A 16390-nucleotide genomic window follows, 5' to 3' on the forward strand; every position below is an offset into this window, starting at 1 on the left:
TCCACGACAGAAACACTCAAGAGATACCCCTAAACGATCAAAATGAACCCGCTGTTCCGACCCAAGAAAAAAAGAAGAAAAACGCCAGCCAAGCCCTCATCACTTCATGACAGCAAATCCACCAAGCAGAATCCCCCCCCCCCCCCCAAAAAAAAAAAAAAAAAAAAAAAAAAAGCACCCCTCACCTCCACCCCCCAACCCTCCCCTCATCCCACCTCTCCTTCCTCTCCTGCCTCAGATAAAACTGCACCTTTGCCTCCCTATACCGACGTATCCAGTCCGCCGCCTCCCTCTCGCCCGTTGCCGTCGCCGTCGCCGTCGTCTTGTCCCCCCTCCCGTGGTCAACGGCGGCGTTGTTGTCCTCCAGGAAGCTCTCCTCCAGGGCGTGGCACACGGCGGCCTGCTCCTGGACGCTCTGCGCGAGCAGCTGGTAGAGGGCGGCGGGGCTGAAGCGGGCGAGGGCCGTGTCCATGTCCGTCTGCTTCTGGCGCCACTGGCGCTCGAGGGCGTGCATGGAGAGGAGCTGGGCCTGGGTGGCGGAGCGCTGGCGGGCGAGGCGGGCTTCGGACTCGAGGAGGCGGGTCGCGAGGTCGATGTTGGAGGAGAGGGCCGAGGAGAGGGCCGCGTGGGAGGCGCGCAGGGAGGGGTGGATGGCTTGTGGGCTGTTGGTGAGGGCGTTGAGGAGGGATGGGCTGGAGAGGATGTCGGCGATGTCTTGTTTTCTGGGGGGTTGTCAATACAATGTCAGCATTTGCTCTTATCGTCTCTCTCTCTCTCTCTCTCTCTCTCTCTCTGTGTGTGTGTGTGTGTGTGTGTGTGTGTAGTCTCCTTGGTCAAAGGGGAAAAACGCACGACTTGTCTTGGACGACCTGCGGCAGCCACTGGTCGCCCGGATCAGGAATCTCGGCCGCTCGGGTTGTGCTTGATACCGGGGGGGGAGGAGGAGGAAGAGGCGGCGTCGCTGCAGCTGCGGCTCCGGCTCCGGCTGCGGCCGAGGAGAGGACCGAGGCCCGGTACTGCTGCCCCGCTTCGGAGAGGGAGGACGGCGGCGGCGGAGGCGCGCCCGAGGTTGGGGTGCCGATGCGGCTGGGCTCCTGGCTGCTTGGTTTCGGGGGGAGGATCGGGGGCGTTGGGGCGTGGGAGTCTGGTGGGAAGCTGGACATGGTGGTGGTGGCGATGATGAGGAGATGTTGTGAGGAGGGAAAAGAGAGACGGATTATTGTATGGAAGAGTGAGGTTGAGGTTGAGGTGAGGTTTAAGGTATGACGGAGCTTGAGTGGATGTTGTGGGGGTTGCGGCGCTAGTCCGGATTCAGCCGGTGGACGCCTCGATAGGTACCTAGTCCATCTGATAAAGAAATGCGAGATTATGTACTTGAGTCGACAGACGGTAGATCTGATGTGAATGGAGGATGGAATCAGGATACCGTTACCATCAACAGCTGTGTTTTCTGGAACCTGTGAGTCGAGTTGGGATGATTGTAAGTAGTTCGTCAGTGCTGCGACATGTCGTATAGGTCTATCTAAGGAGATCATGGACGTATATGACTATTGTCCGTTTGAGGAGCTCGGGGATGCCATGTCGATTTGGAAATCTCTCTCCGTCACTGTGAATAACGTCATCCACCAAGACATCCCAGCAGCGTTGTGGTCTCGCACGATAGCCAGGCCAAAGCTGTCCAATCTCACAGCAAACTACCTTACCACGTACTACCCTGCACTCCCTACAGGAACTCAATTTCTCGATGCCTTGAGGACGACCACTGTGCCATCTCCATATGCCATCATGTCTTTAACCATGCATAATGTTTTGTGTAGCATCGTCTTGCAGTTATAGCAGCTGCTAAGTCATAGAATATGCGACGGCCACATTATTAGCCCAAGGAGCTGCACCTCATAAATAAATGAAATGCCCACCTCTTCGTATTTAACGATCCCGCCGCTCCCGGCTTCCCCGCCATCACGCGATAATCTATGAACAGGGTAAACTCTATGACCTCATGACGAGCTATGAGAGAAGAGACAATTACAATTGCAGAGTCAAAAGGATGCCAAGCTCGACAGAAAGCGATAGAAGTAAGTAGAGAGTGCTTTCTCAATCATGATGCTCTGGCGGCCTTGAGCCGACTTGTCCCGAGTTTCGCAGGCAAGAGTGTGTCGGGTATAAAGTCGAAGGATTCGACATTGCAGAAACAGGCAGACATATAATGAGGCGACAGGCCAATCACAAAACCACCAATAAGGCCACACACACACACACACACACACACACACACACACACAGACAGACACACACACACTCCCGTAATAGCCGTGTGAACAGACTGGATAAATGCCCATCATCATGCTTAAACTTGCAGCTAGATTGGACCTGAGAGTCAACATTATACGAGTAGTATATGCTATTACACTTGGCATACGCTTGCCATGGCACGACGCTGTCAAGAGTCCATGACCATGACAGCACAGCAATGCCCATGAGTCTCGATGCCGAGGCGGATTATCCGTGATGATCGACAAACATACCGTCATTTGGCATCTGCAAAACGAACCATGGCCCGAATGCCCTCCTCCTCTCCGCCCGCTATTTTAGCTCTCCCGGAAGGGTCCGAGATGGTATGTATGTAGCCCGTTGCCCAGAAATGCCTTGCGCTTTGGGATCCTTTTTCTAGTCTGTCTTCTCCTGTGACTCTGTCCCTTGAAGTTCTCAATTTCATATTCTACCCATATTGCTCTCTCTCTCTCTCTCTCTCTCTCTCCCCCTTGTCTTGAGTTTTGAGCATGTGAATGAGTGTCCTCGCAAATCAAATTTGGACGTCTCTGTACTTGAACCTCGCGCCTCACACTTTGAGACTTTGAGAGTCTCAATCAAGAGGACCGATCGTTAATTACATACACATACCTACATCGAATCAAGGGCTAAAGAGGATGGGCTTCATCGAGCTTGTGGCCCAGCATGTCTCCATCAAGGCCATCTGCCTCGTCACACTCACCTTATGGGTGGCCCGGATGACCATCAACCGTATCAGAGAGCATCGCAAGATCAAGAGCATGGGCAACTATGGCCACGCTCTCCAGCCTCGTCTTCCATTTGGTAAACCATCAATACACATCTCTCTCCTTCTCTCCCTTTCTTCCTCTCACTCACCATCATCACCAACACCATCATCATCATCATCATCATCATCATCACCCTTGACCACCAGACTAACCTCGTCTCAACCACACCACACAGGCATCGACTTCATCTACTACGGCGTCCGCTCCACCATTGCCCACAAGAACCTCGAGCTATGGCGCGACATGTTCTTCGCCAACGGCACCTACACCTGCGAGATGCGCATCCTCAACGAGCGCGTCGTCCTCACCGTCGACCCGGACAACGTCAAGGCCGTGCTGGCGACGCAGTTCCACGACTTTGGCAAGGGGCCCGACTTCAAGCGCGAGTGGTCCGAACTCCTCGGCGACAGCATCTTCACCACCGACGGCGCCCAGTGGCACGACAGCCGCCAGCTCCTCAGGCCCCAGTTCACCAGGGAGCGCCTCAGCGACCTGCACTGCTTCGAGACGCACGTCCAGGCGCTCTTCAAGGCCATGGCCAACGGCGGGCCGCTGCACGGCGAGGGCCACGAGGTTGACCTCTCGCGGGCTGATGGGCGGCGGCTCGACATCAGCGAGCTCTTTTACCGATATACCCTCGACGTTGCCACGGACTTTCTCCTGGGCAGCGACGTCAAGTCGCTCTCGTATGTTGTTCGCCTCCAGATCCCCCCCCCTTCCTCCGTCCTCCCCAAGTTGTGATAGGCAATATCCGTCTCCAGCTGACCCAAGATTCGATCGCTCTCAACAGCACCCCCAAGCACGACATTGCCGAAGCCTTTGCCGAAGCCCAGCGCCTCCAGAACATCATGGTCCGCGCCTCCCGCCTGCGCTGGCTCATCCCCAAGGCCGCCTACCGCGCCAACATCCGCAAGATCGACGCCTTTGTCAACGGCTTCATCCAGCGCGCCCTGCTCATGAGCCCCGACGAGCTCGCCGCCCGCTCCTCCTCGGACAACGACAACGACAACAACAACATCAAGGGGACCGGCGGCTACACCTTCTTGCACGCCCTCGCCGGCTTCACCCGCGACCCAAAGGTCCTGCGCGACCAGATCCTCGCCGTCCTCATCGCCGGCCGCGACACCACCGCCGCCACCATGTCCTGGGCCATCTACGAGCTGAGCCGCCACCCGCACGTCGTCCGCCGGCTGCGCACCGAGATCCTCGAGACCGTCGGCCCTTACGACGGCAACGACGACGACGACGACGGCCGCCGCCGCCTGCCCACGTACGAGCACCTCAAGAACATGCCGTACCTGCGCGCCGTCCTCAACGAGACGCTGCGCCTCTATCCCGCCGTGCCGTTCAACGTCCGCGTCGCCCTCCGCGACACGACCCTCCCGCGAGGAGGCGGACCCGACGGCGCCGAGCCCCTGCCCGTCCTCAGGGGCACAAAAGTCGGATACTCGACCCTCGTCATGCACCGCCGCCCCGATCTCTACCCGCCCGCCTCCGAGACGTTTGCCGACCCGGCCGTCTTCAGCCCCGAGCGCTGGCTAGTCTGGCACCCTCGGCCGCACGACTACATCCCCTTCAATGCAGGCCCGCGCATCTGCATCGGGCAGCAGCTCGCGCTGACCGAGATGAGCTACACGCTGTGTCGCATTTTCCAGCGCTTCGAGCGCGTGCAGAGCTTCATGGGGGAGATTGATGGCGGTCAGCCGTTGCTCAAGTCGGACATTATCCTGTCTCCGGGACAGGGGGTGCATGTAGCGTTTTGGGAGGCGAAGACGGGAACCAACTCATGATAAGATGATGTGAAGAGTCGAGAAGGCGATCTTGAGGACGAGAAAGGAAATGAAGAGGAGGAATAGGGGAGGGGTGAAGAGAAGACAAGGGTTGGAGGGGGGCATCTGCTCCCGTTATATGTACCTGTATTATAATCTTACCCACTGAGCTCCTCTCCATTTTGTAAGCTGACGACAATTTTCTCACCTCGTCTGGATATCAAACCATGAGATGATGCACACTTCGCTATGGGAAAAAGGCCTATGCTGCAACAGTGAGGCACCTGAAACCCCCTTTGATCAAACGCAGGAGAAACGGAAATTGCAAAGCAACAAGATCGAGAATAACGACCATTACCATACATGTCATTGTCATACGCCTCATACAGACATGTATGCAGCAAGCCAGCCCACCACAGCACATCTCACCTCCTCCCAAAGCTATCCTGAACGGCTTTCCCAAACCTCGCAATCGCCGCATTCATATTCTCAGGGCTGGCCGCGGCAAACGTGGCGCGAAAGTGCAGACTCGTCAACGGAGCGTCCTTTTCGGTCTGGAACCACGATCCGCGGGCAACCAGCACGCCGCTCTTGATGCACGAGTCGAAGATTTCCTGCTCAATTTCCTCGAGGCTGCGGGTGCCCGCGCCGGGATGCTTGGTGTGGTCGACGGTGAACCACAGCTGCCAAAGGGGAGAAGAAATTTGATTAGAGAAAGCAAAAAAGAAAAAATTGTACTTGAAGAGGGCTTGGGAGAGAAGGGCAATCGACTTACAAACATGCCGGCGGCAGGGGGCGTCCAGCTGACGAGGTCCCGCGGCAGGTTGTCCTCACAAGCGGCCAGCAGCGCATCCCGCTTCTTGGTGTACTCCAGCCGCAGGTTCATCAGCCACCGCAGGTATCCCTCGTGGCCCCATGTCTCATCCAGCAGCTTGTGGACAATGACCTGCGAGAAGCCGCTGGGGCCCTGGCTGGCCACCTCGGCGTGGCGCTGGTATCGCTCGACAATCTGCTCCGAGGCGACGATCCACCCGAGACGAGATCCGGGGACCAGCACCTTGGAGAGGGAGTCCATTCGCATCACGCGGCCATCGACGTCCATGCTGACGTACGTGGGTATCAAAGACGACACAAAGTCCTCGACGTTGCTCGGCGCAGGGGCGTCAGGCTGGCCACGGCCTGTGTACGGCTGCATCTGGAGGAAGTAGTACGGCTCGTCTTCGAGGATGAACAAGTCGTGCTTTTGCGCAACGCGGTAGATGGCCTGCCTCCTTTCGAGGCCCTGGGTCGCTCCGGTTGGGTTCTGTCCCGAGGGGACGGTGTACAGGAGATGAGGCTTTCGAGATCCCCTGGCCTTGGCATCCCAGCTGCTGAGAAGCTCATCCATGGCCTCGGGAATGAGACCCTGCTCGTCCACGGGCACACCAAAGGCCTTGACGCCGAGGGGAGCGATTGTCTCGAGGGCTGTTGAGAAGCTAAAGTCTTCTGTCAGGACCGAGTCGCCGCGGTTCTTGTCCAGAAACATGCGCAGCGCCTGTTCCAATGCCCCGGTACTGCCAATGGTCTGGCAGACCCTCCAGTCGGCGTAAGGGGGCTTGCAGACGATCTCGGTGTGCTCGGTCAAGAAGCGAAGCATCTGGGCAGATCCCGTGGACTGGCCATAGTTGAGAGCAATGGACAGATCGTAGGTGCCGTCCCGGTCGCGAACGTCGTATTTGCCAATGCTCACATGCTGTCCATGGCGGGCTGTTGCCTTCTCTGAGAAGTCTGGCGGCATGGCGACCTTCATGTTGAGCTCGTCGAGGGGAAACAGCTCGCTGGAGGGAAGGCCGCCGCCGAGGGAGATGAGTCCGGGCTGCTTGAGATGCTTGGCAGCTTGCTTGAGAGAGCACGGCTCTCTCGATTTGCTCTCTGCACTGAGGTGGTCTACATGTGGCCTCTCCAGTCAGCTGATGATCAGAGGAACCTTGGTATGTATGCTTGTCATGTCTCGTGTTTAAAGAGATGGCGGTTCCGGGTGGACATACCGTCCCATCTTTTTGCTTTTGGTTTCCCCGTTTGCTGCCAGTAGAATGTGAGCTTCTCATATCCATACAATCGCAGCATATGTGCTCATCAGTTCCGCCACACTTACAGGACCCTTGAACATGTCACTGTCCGATGCCGCAGCAATGCCGGCCACCAGCTTGCCCGCCCTGGCTCTCCTCGCGGCAATCTCACTCAGCAGCGACGGTGCGTATTCCGCTTCATGCGTAGCTGGCGGAGCTGTGGCAGCTGCCTCGGCGCTGTTGAGATGGCTTGATCTGCTGTGAAGGCATCTGGCTGTGCGGAGAGACATGGCGGCGGTGCCATGGCGGGAGACGACGAGGGCCCGGAGGCGGGCAGCTCTTGCAACGGGGAGCATGTTGGCGTCAAGGGTCAAAGCTGAATGTTTGTAGTTGCAGCGTAGTTGCAGCGGTGGCTATATGAGTAGAGGAATCGCCTCTATATTCAGCTTTGTGGTAGGAGTCGCCACTGCCAGCTGTGAGTGCATATAACTTGGGCCTGCTACAAGATGTCTTGGGCAGAGCTCCTTGTCCAGGTATTAGGTATGTATGTATGTATGTATGTGGTCAAGTTGATAGCAAGGGGACGAGTACTTACAGCTCGACCTATACTGAAAGAAGATGAAAGAAGCGGAATGATGGCAGTGTGTGATATCAGGTAGATAGTATGAAGATATGAAGAAGGAGGAAATGGAGGTGAACAAAACAAGTACCTTGGAGATCAGTCACTCAGTCACTCAGTCACTCGGTCACGCAGGAGTCGATAGCGATACGGATGTACATGCATGCACATGCACCTCCAGCCCCCCCCCCCCCCCCCCTCCTTCAAGCCAAATCCACCGTCTCGACATACCGATAATGCAATAAGATGGACAGACCGGCGTCAAGTCATTTGTCAAGCCGCTCCATAATCGGCATTTTCTTGAGGGGGGTGCGACTTGGTATTACTTAGTAGGTACGCTTTTACGCGATAATAGTTGGGTGAGCCGGTCCGTCAATTCGGGGGAAGCGCCGGGATCGGGGCTCGGCCGCGAGTAGCCGCCAGTATCCCGTGATTCCTTGCATCTGAGTTGGCACTGGATTGGAGGGGAGGGGAGACAGAGACGTGTCGAGCGTTCTTCCAGCTGGGGAATTACGTACAAAATGGTGCTTGTCAAGCTTGTATTGATAGCTTGTCGTACGCTAGCTAGTAATACTATGACAATGGCGCGCCCTGGCAGTAACATGACGGATGAGGAGAAGGGTTACAAGTTACATGTAGGGGACCAGATCGGGGGAGCTGCTATTTTAGGGCGTGTTTTGGAAGCTGTGGGTTCTGACAAACTGCCTACTTGGGCAGTAATTGTGAGATGATATTGCCGGCAGACGTTCAGTTATCAATAGGAACCTAGCTGAACATGGCACTGTTTGCCTTCCGACAGCGGCATCTATTATTGCACTGTATCGATATTGAGTGTCTATATCATCTGCCGGAGCACTTTGATGGCGATATTGGATCAGTATGATATGAACGGAGAGATGAGCGTTGCTTCGGTATTGAGGTAGCAACGTAAGGTACCTTGTTCTTTATATGTTGTACTGTACCTTACTGCCCGGAATAGGTACCAGATTACCCATGATTCAGGCACTTTTTGGCCTTGGCTAAATTTCCCTCCAAGTGGCAATGTCAGATGGCAATTCAGTGCCCTTGTTTGGTTGGTCAATGGCTGATTAGATTAGATCTGATCTCATTGTGCTCAAGTGTGAAGCTTGTGTGCTGGCTTGATCCTACCAACCTAGGTACCTTACTTGGCTCTCACCATGACTGCTGTGTGCGTACATCATCGACATATCTAGACCTACACCACCATTCTTCCATCAACGCAGCACCACCGGTATTCTACGCATGTACCTTGGTTCAATCATTGACTCTAGCCATTAGCTCTCAAGATGAACTAGACAAGTACATTCCTCTGTCATCGTCATGAGGTCTCTGAATCTGCCCCTCTGGAAGCTACAACACCTCCGCGCTGCTTACATAATACCACCAAGCTCTCCCCAACTACCTTACACCTTACACCTCACCTTACCTCACCTCACCTTGTTGACAGCCGGACCCTCTCCCTTGCCAAACGATGGCCTCACCACTACAATAAACGCCGCCTCTGCCTCCGCATCGCAGTACCACTTCGGCGCCCACCCATGGACCAATGCTAAGCCGCCGCCCCCCCGGAAATGACTGCGACTGAGACTGAGCGTCTGCGCTGCGAATCCCCGACAGCTGCCGCCTCTGGGCCTCCGCCTTCGCCATGTACTGGCCCATCGGAACTCCGCGCGTCCATGCCACCAGCAGCAGCAGAGCCTCCGACGCCAACATCTACGTCTCCTACGACGGCCTGCAGAGCCTCTCGGGCTCCTCTCTAGCGTCGCCCCAGCCCGAGGCCAGCGCCCAGGCGCCGCACGACGACTCCGACGATGCGCAGCCTCCTCCGACGCCCATCACGCCCGCAACGCCCGCCGTCAAGCCCGTTGATCGCTACGAGTTCTTCCCGGACGGCGGCGCCGCTGCCAAGAGCCAGGCGGCAGACGACGGGAGGGTGCCCTTGAAGGACCCGGTCCTTGCGCTGCGCATTGCCCGCACCGGGCAGATGTTTGCCGTCATCACGGCGACGTCAATTACTCTCTGGCAGACAAAGGTGAGCTTCCCATGTCCCTCCTTCTGTAAACCGAAGCTCGGGTCCATTGGCTAACCACTACACAATTGCCAACAGCCTGCAGTTGTCCTTGCTCTCATCGTTCGGTCCGACTCGTCCCTCGAATCTTACGGCACCAACGTCGATCTGCTCCTGCGTCCCGATTCCGCCATTCTCGTGGTACACACCTCCAAGGGTTACCTCATCACCTACTCAATCGCATCCGACAGCGAGTCAAGAGTCTACAAACCGCACTTTCCCAACTACCACAACGTGCAGAGGAGAAAACAGAGTCTCATTGGTCCGCAATCCCATCTGCGACCCGATCAGATTCTCTGGGGTCCCGGCGAAGGAGGCGGCGTTCGCGATGTCAGTGTGCGCTTCCGCATGGTGATCAAGGTCGACGCCGGCATAGAGAGTGCTCTCGCCCTTGACGACGAGCTGGTTGTTGCGACGAGGAAGCCTGCTGCGGTGCAGTGCATCCGCTGGACCCCCGACAGCAACGGAAACCAGACACGGACGGAGATTCTGAGTCGCATGGGCTGGGTTGAGAAGAAGGCGTCCATTGTGGAAATGACCCACGACCGGCCGATGAATCTGGCCACCTGGATCACAAGCGACGGGCGGGCATATGCCGTTCAGCGCCAGCAACGCAAGAATGGCACCGAGGAGGAGTCCGACGGCGCCGAATCGAAGCGGCTCTTCAAGGGACACTGCTTCCACATCCCTCAGGACTCAAGAGGAAAGGCTGTGCGCGCCGTCATCAACGCCCGATTCTCGCTCATTGCCGTCGGCTGCTCGGACGGCGTGATCCATGTTTACTCTGTCAGGGACTACGAGGGCAACATTGTGCATTCTCACTCCCACCGCATGCCCTTTTCAGCGGCAACGACGGGCTCCTTTACGACTCTGACGTACTCGCCCGACGGATACTGTCTCTTTGCGGGATTCGAAAAGGGCTGGTCAACATGGAGCATGTTTGGGAAGCTGGGGAGCAACAGCTTTGGAGCAGAACCCAGCATCTCGGCCCTCAATGGCGAGCAGTGGCTTTTGGGAGTGAGGGGCGCCGTCTGGTCCGGCGGCGGCTCCGAGATTCTCCTGATAGGGCACAAGCACGAAGCAATATGGTCGCTTGAGATGGCCAAGAATGCCATTACGGGCTGCTACAACGAGGCAAATGTCTTCCGCACAGTTCTACAGACACCAACGAGCGTCATGATATACCGGGGCTATGATCTGCCCGACTTGACGAGTATATCGGCCGAGCCATTCTTGTGGCACACTTCCCGGATCCCGTCATCATACCTGCTGAATCAGTGGCCCATCCGCCAGACGGTTATTTCACCAGACGGACGCTACGTTGCCGTCGCCGGCCGCCGGGGATTGGCTCATTACAGCGTCAACAGCGGGCGCTGGAAGACGTTTACCGACGAGGTCATGGAGAACTCCTTCTCGGTCCGGGGAGGCATGTGCTGGTATCAGCATATCCTGGTTGCGGCGGTGGAAGACAGCCGGACGTTTGAGCTGCGGCTCTACTCCCGCGAGTCGGCGTTGGACAACTCGCATGTGCTGCACACGGAGCGTCTGCCCGCCCCCGTCGTTTTGGTCACGGCCTCTGGCGAGGATTCCCTGCTCGTCTATACTTACGAGAACCTCCTGTACCACTACATCTTCGTGCCAACCGCTAGCTCGGTCCGTCTCATCCAGGTAGGCCAGATTGCGTTCCACGGAATCGTGAGATCCCCCGCCAGAGTCCGAGGACTCAGCTGGATCTTGCCGGACAGCCAGCTGAGCGACGGCGACCCTTCCCAGGACGTGGCCGTTGCGTCTGTGCTCTTCCTCGTCGACGGCAAGCTGGTGTTGCTGAGCCCGTCTCTCAACGACGAGGGTCAGTTGAAGTATGATATGCGCATCATTGCGCAAAACGTAGAGTACCATGTGAGCATGCGAGACCAGCCCCCTCTCAACGTCAGCCACTCCCCCGAAGAGACTCAAGTGCGGTATGGACCGCCGGCTCTCCGCGACTCCCTGTGGCTGTTTGACGGGATGGAGATTAAGGCGTGGACCGATATCCACGACCTGTTGACGGCAGCAAACGGAGATGGTGGCACGAGAGAGCTGCCAACGCCGGTCTCGGTAGACGTTGACTTTTACCCCTTGTCTATCCTCCTTGAAAAAGGCATTGTTCTTGGCGTTGAGTCGGACTTGGTGCAGCGACGCGATGTGAGCTTTTCCTTTTTCCACTTCGCAATCAGGGTAAGTTGCTTGAAACTGCTATATTCGATGAGGCCCTTCATTTACCTGTTCATACAGACGCACCTCGTTCTGCCGGATGTGCTACGGTTCTACCTTGTCAACAACATGACGGTGGAGGCAGCGAATCTCTCCCAGCAATACGAAGGACTGGAATACTTTGCTCATGGACTCGAAGTGCTCCTTCATCGTGTGCTGGACGAGGAAGCAGACACATCGCCGAAGCCGGAAGACGCTGTCCTGCCGCGTGTCTTGTCTCTGCTGTCATCTTCTAAGGAGTATCTTGACATTGTGTTGCAGTGCACGAGAAAGACGGAAGTCCGGCAGTGGAAGACGCTGTTTGCCTATCTCCCTCCAGCGCAGGAGCTGTTTGAGGAGTCGTTGCAACGAGGCTCGCTCAAGACGGCGGGCGGGTATCTCATCATTTTGCATACACTAGATGAGCTGGATGCTTCCCTGGAACAGTCGGTTCGGGTTCTCTCAAGAGCAATCAGAGAAGGCGACTGGGAGCTATGCAAAGAACTCGCCAGGTTTCTGGCAGCCATGGACGAGACGGGAGAGATTCTCAAAGAAGCGCTGAAGATGGCCAACGTGGGCTTGACGCAGGTGTCTAGCCAAGATAACATTTCCAGCAGGCTCGAGCTTCCTGTGACGGGGCTGGGGTTCATTACCAACGGGCGAAACAAGAACGGAAGTGATGACGGGACGGGATCCGACGTGCGGTCTCACAGCGATGCCAGCAGTATGGGCTCGACGGTAAGCCCCCTGGACGGATGAGGAGAAGATGGGAATGGGGAGCGCAAAAGAGCGAAGCAACGGTCCAAGTGTTATGCGATGAATATCGAGGGGCGCGGGTCTCTTATCCTCTATTTATGTTTCTTTTATTACTCTTCTAGATGGATGTTGTCTTGTTCCATGGGGGTTTTTGACTTGGCGAAACGGATGAGATGCGGGATCGATTTTGGGTACAACGCAGCAATCTGGCGAGATGCATAAAGGATATACATTCCAAGTATATATAGGTATATTGCTACTTGGCAAACAGAGCGGTACTTGTGTATATTTACATCGCGGCTACGAACATTATCCCTTTGTATGACTTGGTTGATGGCCTTTCTTTTCTAATCCGAAGCCAGGATGCCCCTTGTCTCTCTGGGAGCCGTTCATGCTGTGTCATGGCGGTTACAGCAGTCACGCATACAGTAGTAGTAGTAGGATTTCACAGCTGCATGCATTAGCAAAAGACTCAAAACATCAGTATCACATCTGCATCTCTCATGATCTCGCATCCTCGCCAAAAAGCATCAAGGAGAGGAACAGCGCGTGTGTTGTTCAATCTGATAATCAAGAGCCGTCAAAACTGCTGTTATCGCGGCCACACAGATGGCTGCCACGCACTAACAGCTCCCTGAACCACTTCCCTCCCTTCCCGCCTTAGTCACGTTATCGCCCAAGGAAACCCCACCATCACTCAACTTCCCATCTTCTCAACTCCCGCCTTATCACCAACCCTCGACGACAACGACTCTCTTTGGGGGGATTTCGCGTCAACAGCCACTCGATCCCGCGCTCTACCAAAACCCCCCCGATACCCCTCGAAAAGCCTCTCCCTCTTTCGCAACAGAGGTCATCGCGATCCGACTTCTGCCCACCTCCTTCCGCCCCGCCAGCGTCTCTCCGCTCGGTCTTTAGGCAGCCCTCGTTCTTCTTCTGCCTTGCGCCCTTCTTGGCCATTTCTTCTCCTTCTCCTTCTTCTTCTTCTTCTCCTTCATTTGCCCTTTGATTAGTTGCGCGCTTCAATCTTGACCTCCCGACGCGTCTACGATGGATGACTATGTTAGCGAGTCCGACAGTGACTACACCAGCTATTGGCGGGACTGGGTACGCTTCTTTTCCCTGACTATATGTTATCTGCTCTCGCCCTTCATGCTGCTTTCATTTTCCCATGGCCTTCATCTCATCTTCACTCACGGCCGCGTTGCTGTCTTGAACCAACTACCTATCGCTCGTGTCTCAACAAATGGCAAACGTGACATGACAAGCAAAAATTGAAAAAACCGAAAGAAAGAGAAGAAGAAGACAAAAAAGAAAACCTCCAACCAAAACAGAGTTTCAAACTACGAAAAGGTGAACAATGTCCCAGCTAAACAAATCTCTCTCAGTTCATCTCATCGCGCGGCAACGAGTACTTTTGCGAAATCGACGAGGACTACCTGACGGACCGCTTCAACCTGACGGGCCTCAACACCGAGGTGCAGTACTACCAGTATGCGCTCGACCTGGTGACGGACGTGTTCGACCTCGACTGCGACGATGACATGCGAGAGACTATCGAGAGCTCGGCTAGACATCTCTACGGCCTGGTGCACGCGCGATACATTGTAACGACGCGCGGCCTGACAAAAATGGTAAGAAAAACCAAAACAGCATCTCTCTGCCCGAGCTCGCTCGTCCAGCCCAAAAGCCCAAAAAATCACACACACACACATACACACACAAAGGTTGCTAACTTGTGATGTTTTTTTTACAACAAAACAGCTCGACAAGTACAAAAAGGCCGAATTCGGCAAATGCCCTCGCGTCAACTGCCACTCCCACCCCCTCCTCCCCATGGGCCTCTCCGACATCCCCAACCTCAAGCCCGTCAAGCTCTACTGCGCCCGCTGCGAGGACCTCTACAACCCGAAATCCTCGCGCCACGCCTCCATCGACGGCGCCTACTTTGGCACCTCGTTCCACAACATCATCTTCCAGGTCTACCCGGCCCTCATCCCCTCCAAGAGCATCGAGCGCTACGTCCCGCGCGTCTACGGCTTCAAGGTGCACGCCGCCGCCGCGCTCGTCCGGTGGCAGGATCTTAAGCGGGACGACATGCGGAGGCGGCTGCGCAAGCTCGAGATCGAGTCCGGCTTCAGGGAGGAGCAGATTGAGGATGACGACGACGAGGAAGAGGACGATGTCGAGTTTGAGGGCGTAGAGGCCAACAATGCCGCCAACAATGTGAGATTGATCGAGGGACCAATGTGAGAAGCAAGCAAGGGGGATGATAAGAAGCGAAAAGAAAAACATATATCACAAATTATACCTGGGAAAACAGAAGATAAGACTGATGAGGAATAATGCCTGTTTGGGGGACACATGAACAACGACTGAGAAAAACAACCAACTTTCGAAGAAAGGCCAGAAAAAAGTAAGAGAGAGCCACGATGAGCATTCTATTGACACGAGTGTGCTCAGGCTTCTCCGCCAAGAAATACACCAAAATCATGTCAGAACTCCACCCTCAAATTTATTCTACATAACGCATCTTTCTTTTCTTCTCTCTTTTGCTTCCGTTTGCACGGATAAGGCGTTTGGCAACAGCGGCTGGAGGGGGGGAAAGATGGAATGGGAGGGGAAAGCAAGGAGGGGAGCGCACAATGTTTTGTATGAAAGTTGTATTTTTTACTTGTTTTCCATTTGCTCTGTTCATGTTCATGTTCTGTGAATGCGTATCGTTAGTCTAATATTGTTACTCGGTTTCTTCACCATCACCAACTGTTGCTCGTTTGTGCTACAACCCCAAAGTGGTGTATGTAGCATGAATGGTAGATACCAAAGTACATCTATGGCCTCTACCTGTCTTCTTCTACATAGCTTGATAAAATAACGAAACTTGCAGCATCTAGTTTGCTCCTTATGATATTGTACAGCACTTCCTCAGCTAAGCCGCTTGGAATAGAAAGGTTATAGTAGTAAAGCCAGATACGCATATATTCTACACAACTCCGACGTTACCGTGATATACAATACCAATGAAACGGTACATCGGCTTTGTATGTAATAAGATACCTAAGGTACCTATGGACAATCAAATGAAGTCTATGCTGATAACAAAACACATAACTATTTCCAGACATGCTGCCGGCCTCTCCCAAGGCAAATATCTCAAAAACCATTATTCTCCCTCAACCAAGATCCCCCAATGCTTTTTCAGTGCAATCTCCCGCGGAGGAGATGGGTATCATCGTCAAGACTCCCCTTTCAAGTGCTTCGTTGCGCCCCTTGGCTCGGCCCCCCTTGCAAGTTCTGCAGCTCTACATCCTGGTACGGATCACCCCTAGAGACTGGCGACCGATAGCTCATAGCTGCGGGTATCGACAGAGAAGCGCCGCGGGCCTCGACATCCGTAGACTCTCCAAAGGTCGGAGCACGCGGCGTTGCGCGTTCAACGTCATTGTCGGCAACATAGCCCAACCGGCCGACACCAGCCCAGTATGCCCTGTCCGGACTGCGAGGGCCCCACGCCCAACCAGCTCCCACGGTGATAGGCAAGTGATAGAATCTGAAGCTGAAGATGGCAGTGAAGATGCCGATGAGGAAACCAAAGAGAATGTCGAAGCCGTGGTGGCGGAAGTCGAACCAGCGGGAAGCTGCGATGAAAATGGCCAGGCAAAAGGGCGCCACGGTGATGACGAGAAGGTAGACGGGAGGAGCGGCCGCCTGGCGACGTAAAGCCTGGATGCTGGAGTTGTACGCAATGGTCGGGTTTGCGCCTTTGCCCGTCATGGGCACAGTGGCGTCGTCGTCGTACTGCTCGACTGCGGACCCCA

The 16390-nt window shown here is 55.3% G+C and overlaps 6 protein-coding genes across 6 annotated transcripts; 4 read left to right on the top strand and 2 right to left on the bottom strand.

The window, feature by feature from the left end:
* Window positions 1-181: 181 nt before the first annotated feature.
* Window positions 182-1163, bottom strand: TRIREDRAFT_57865 (uncharacterized protein; the record flags this gene model as incomplete). The annotated part of the gene is made up of 3 exons (XM_006963285.1): window positions 182-722; window positions 853-921; window positions 1018-1163. The coding sequence occupies 3 exons, from the start codon at window positions 1161-1163 to the stop codon at window positions 182-184; spliced, it is 756 nt and encodes a 251-aa protein (XP_006963347.1).
* A 278-nt stretch (window positions 1164-1441) lies between these two features.
* Window positions 1442-1836, top strand: TRIREDRAFT_104695 (uncharacterized protein; the record flags this gene model as incomplete). The annotated part of the gene is made up of 2 exons (XM_006963096.1): window positions 1442-1480; window positions 1517-1836. Coding segments are annotated over 2 exons (357 nt in total), but the record flags the coding sequence as incomplete, so codon positions are not given.
* A 924-nt stretch (window positions 1837-2760) lies between these two features.
* Window positions 2761-4849, top strand: TRIREDRAFT_75713 (uncharacterized protein; the record flags this gene model as incomplete). Its single annotated transcript, XM_006963097.1, has 3 exons — window positions 2761-3093; window positions 3235-3745; window positions 3850-4849. The coding sequence occupies exons 1-3, from the start codon at window positions 2928-2930 to the stop codon at window positions 4847-4849; spliced, it is 1677 nt and encodes a 558-aa protein (XP_006963159.1). The 5' UTR covers window positions 2761-2927.
* A 404-nt stretch (window positions 4850-5253) lies between these two features.
* TRIREDRAFT_57322 (aminotransferase) lies at window positions 5254-7166 on the bottom strand (the record flags this gene model as incomplete). Its single annotated transcript, XM_006963286.1, has 4 exons — window positions 5254-5511; window positions 5604-6754; window positions 6856-6889; window positions 6963-7166. 4 exons carry the CDS (start codon window positions 7164-7166, stop codon window positions 5254-5256), a joined length of 1647 nt encoding a protein of 548 aa, XP_006963348.1.
* A 1995-nt stretch (window positions 7167-9161) lies between these two features.
* Window positions 9162-12575, top strand: TRIREDRAFT_57274 (uncharacterized protein; the record flags this gene model as incomplete). The annotated part of the gene is made up of 3 exons (XM_006963098.1): window positions 9162-9548; window positions 9624-11801; window positions 11859-12575. 3 exons carry the CDS (start codon window positions 9162-9164, stop codon window positions 12573-12575), a joined length of 3282 nt encoding a protein of 1093 aa, XP_006963160.1.
* Window positions 12576-13347: 772 nt separating this feature from the next.
* On the top strand, window positions 13348-14768 carry ckb2 (casein kinase II, regulatory subunit; the record flags this gene model as incomplete). The annotated part of the gene is made up of 3 exons (XM_006963043.1): window positions 13348-13679; window positions 13961-14206; window positions 14337-14768. Coding segments are annotated over exons 1-3 (735 nt in total), but the record flags the coding sequence as incomplete, so codon positions are not given.
* Between the last annotated feature and the right edge of the window lie 1622 nt (window positions 14769-16390).

The sequence above is a fragment of the Trichoderma reesei genome, assembly GCF_000167675.1.
Source record: "Trichoderma reesei QM6a unplaced genomic scaffold TRIREscaffold_4, whole genome shotgun sequence".
Classification (NCBI taxonomy): domain Eukaryota; kingdom Fungi; phylum Ascomycota; class Sordariomycetes; order Hypocreales; family Hypocreaceae; genus Trichoderma; species Trichoderma reesei.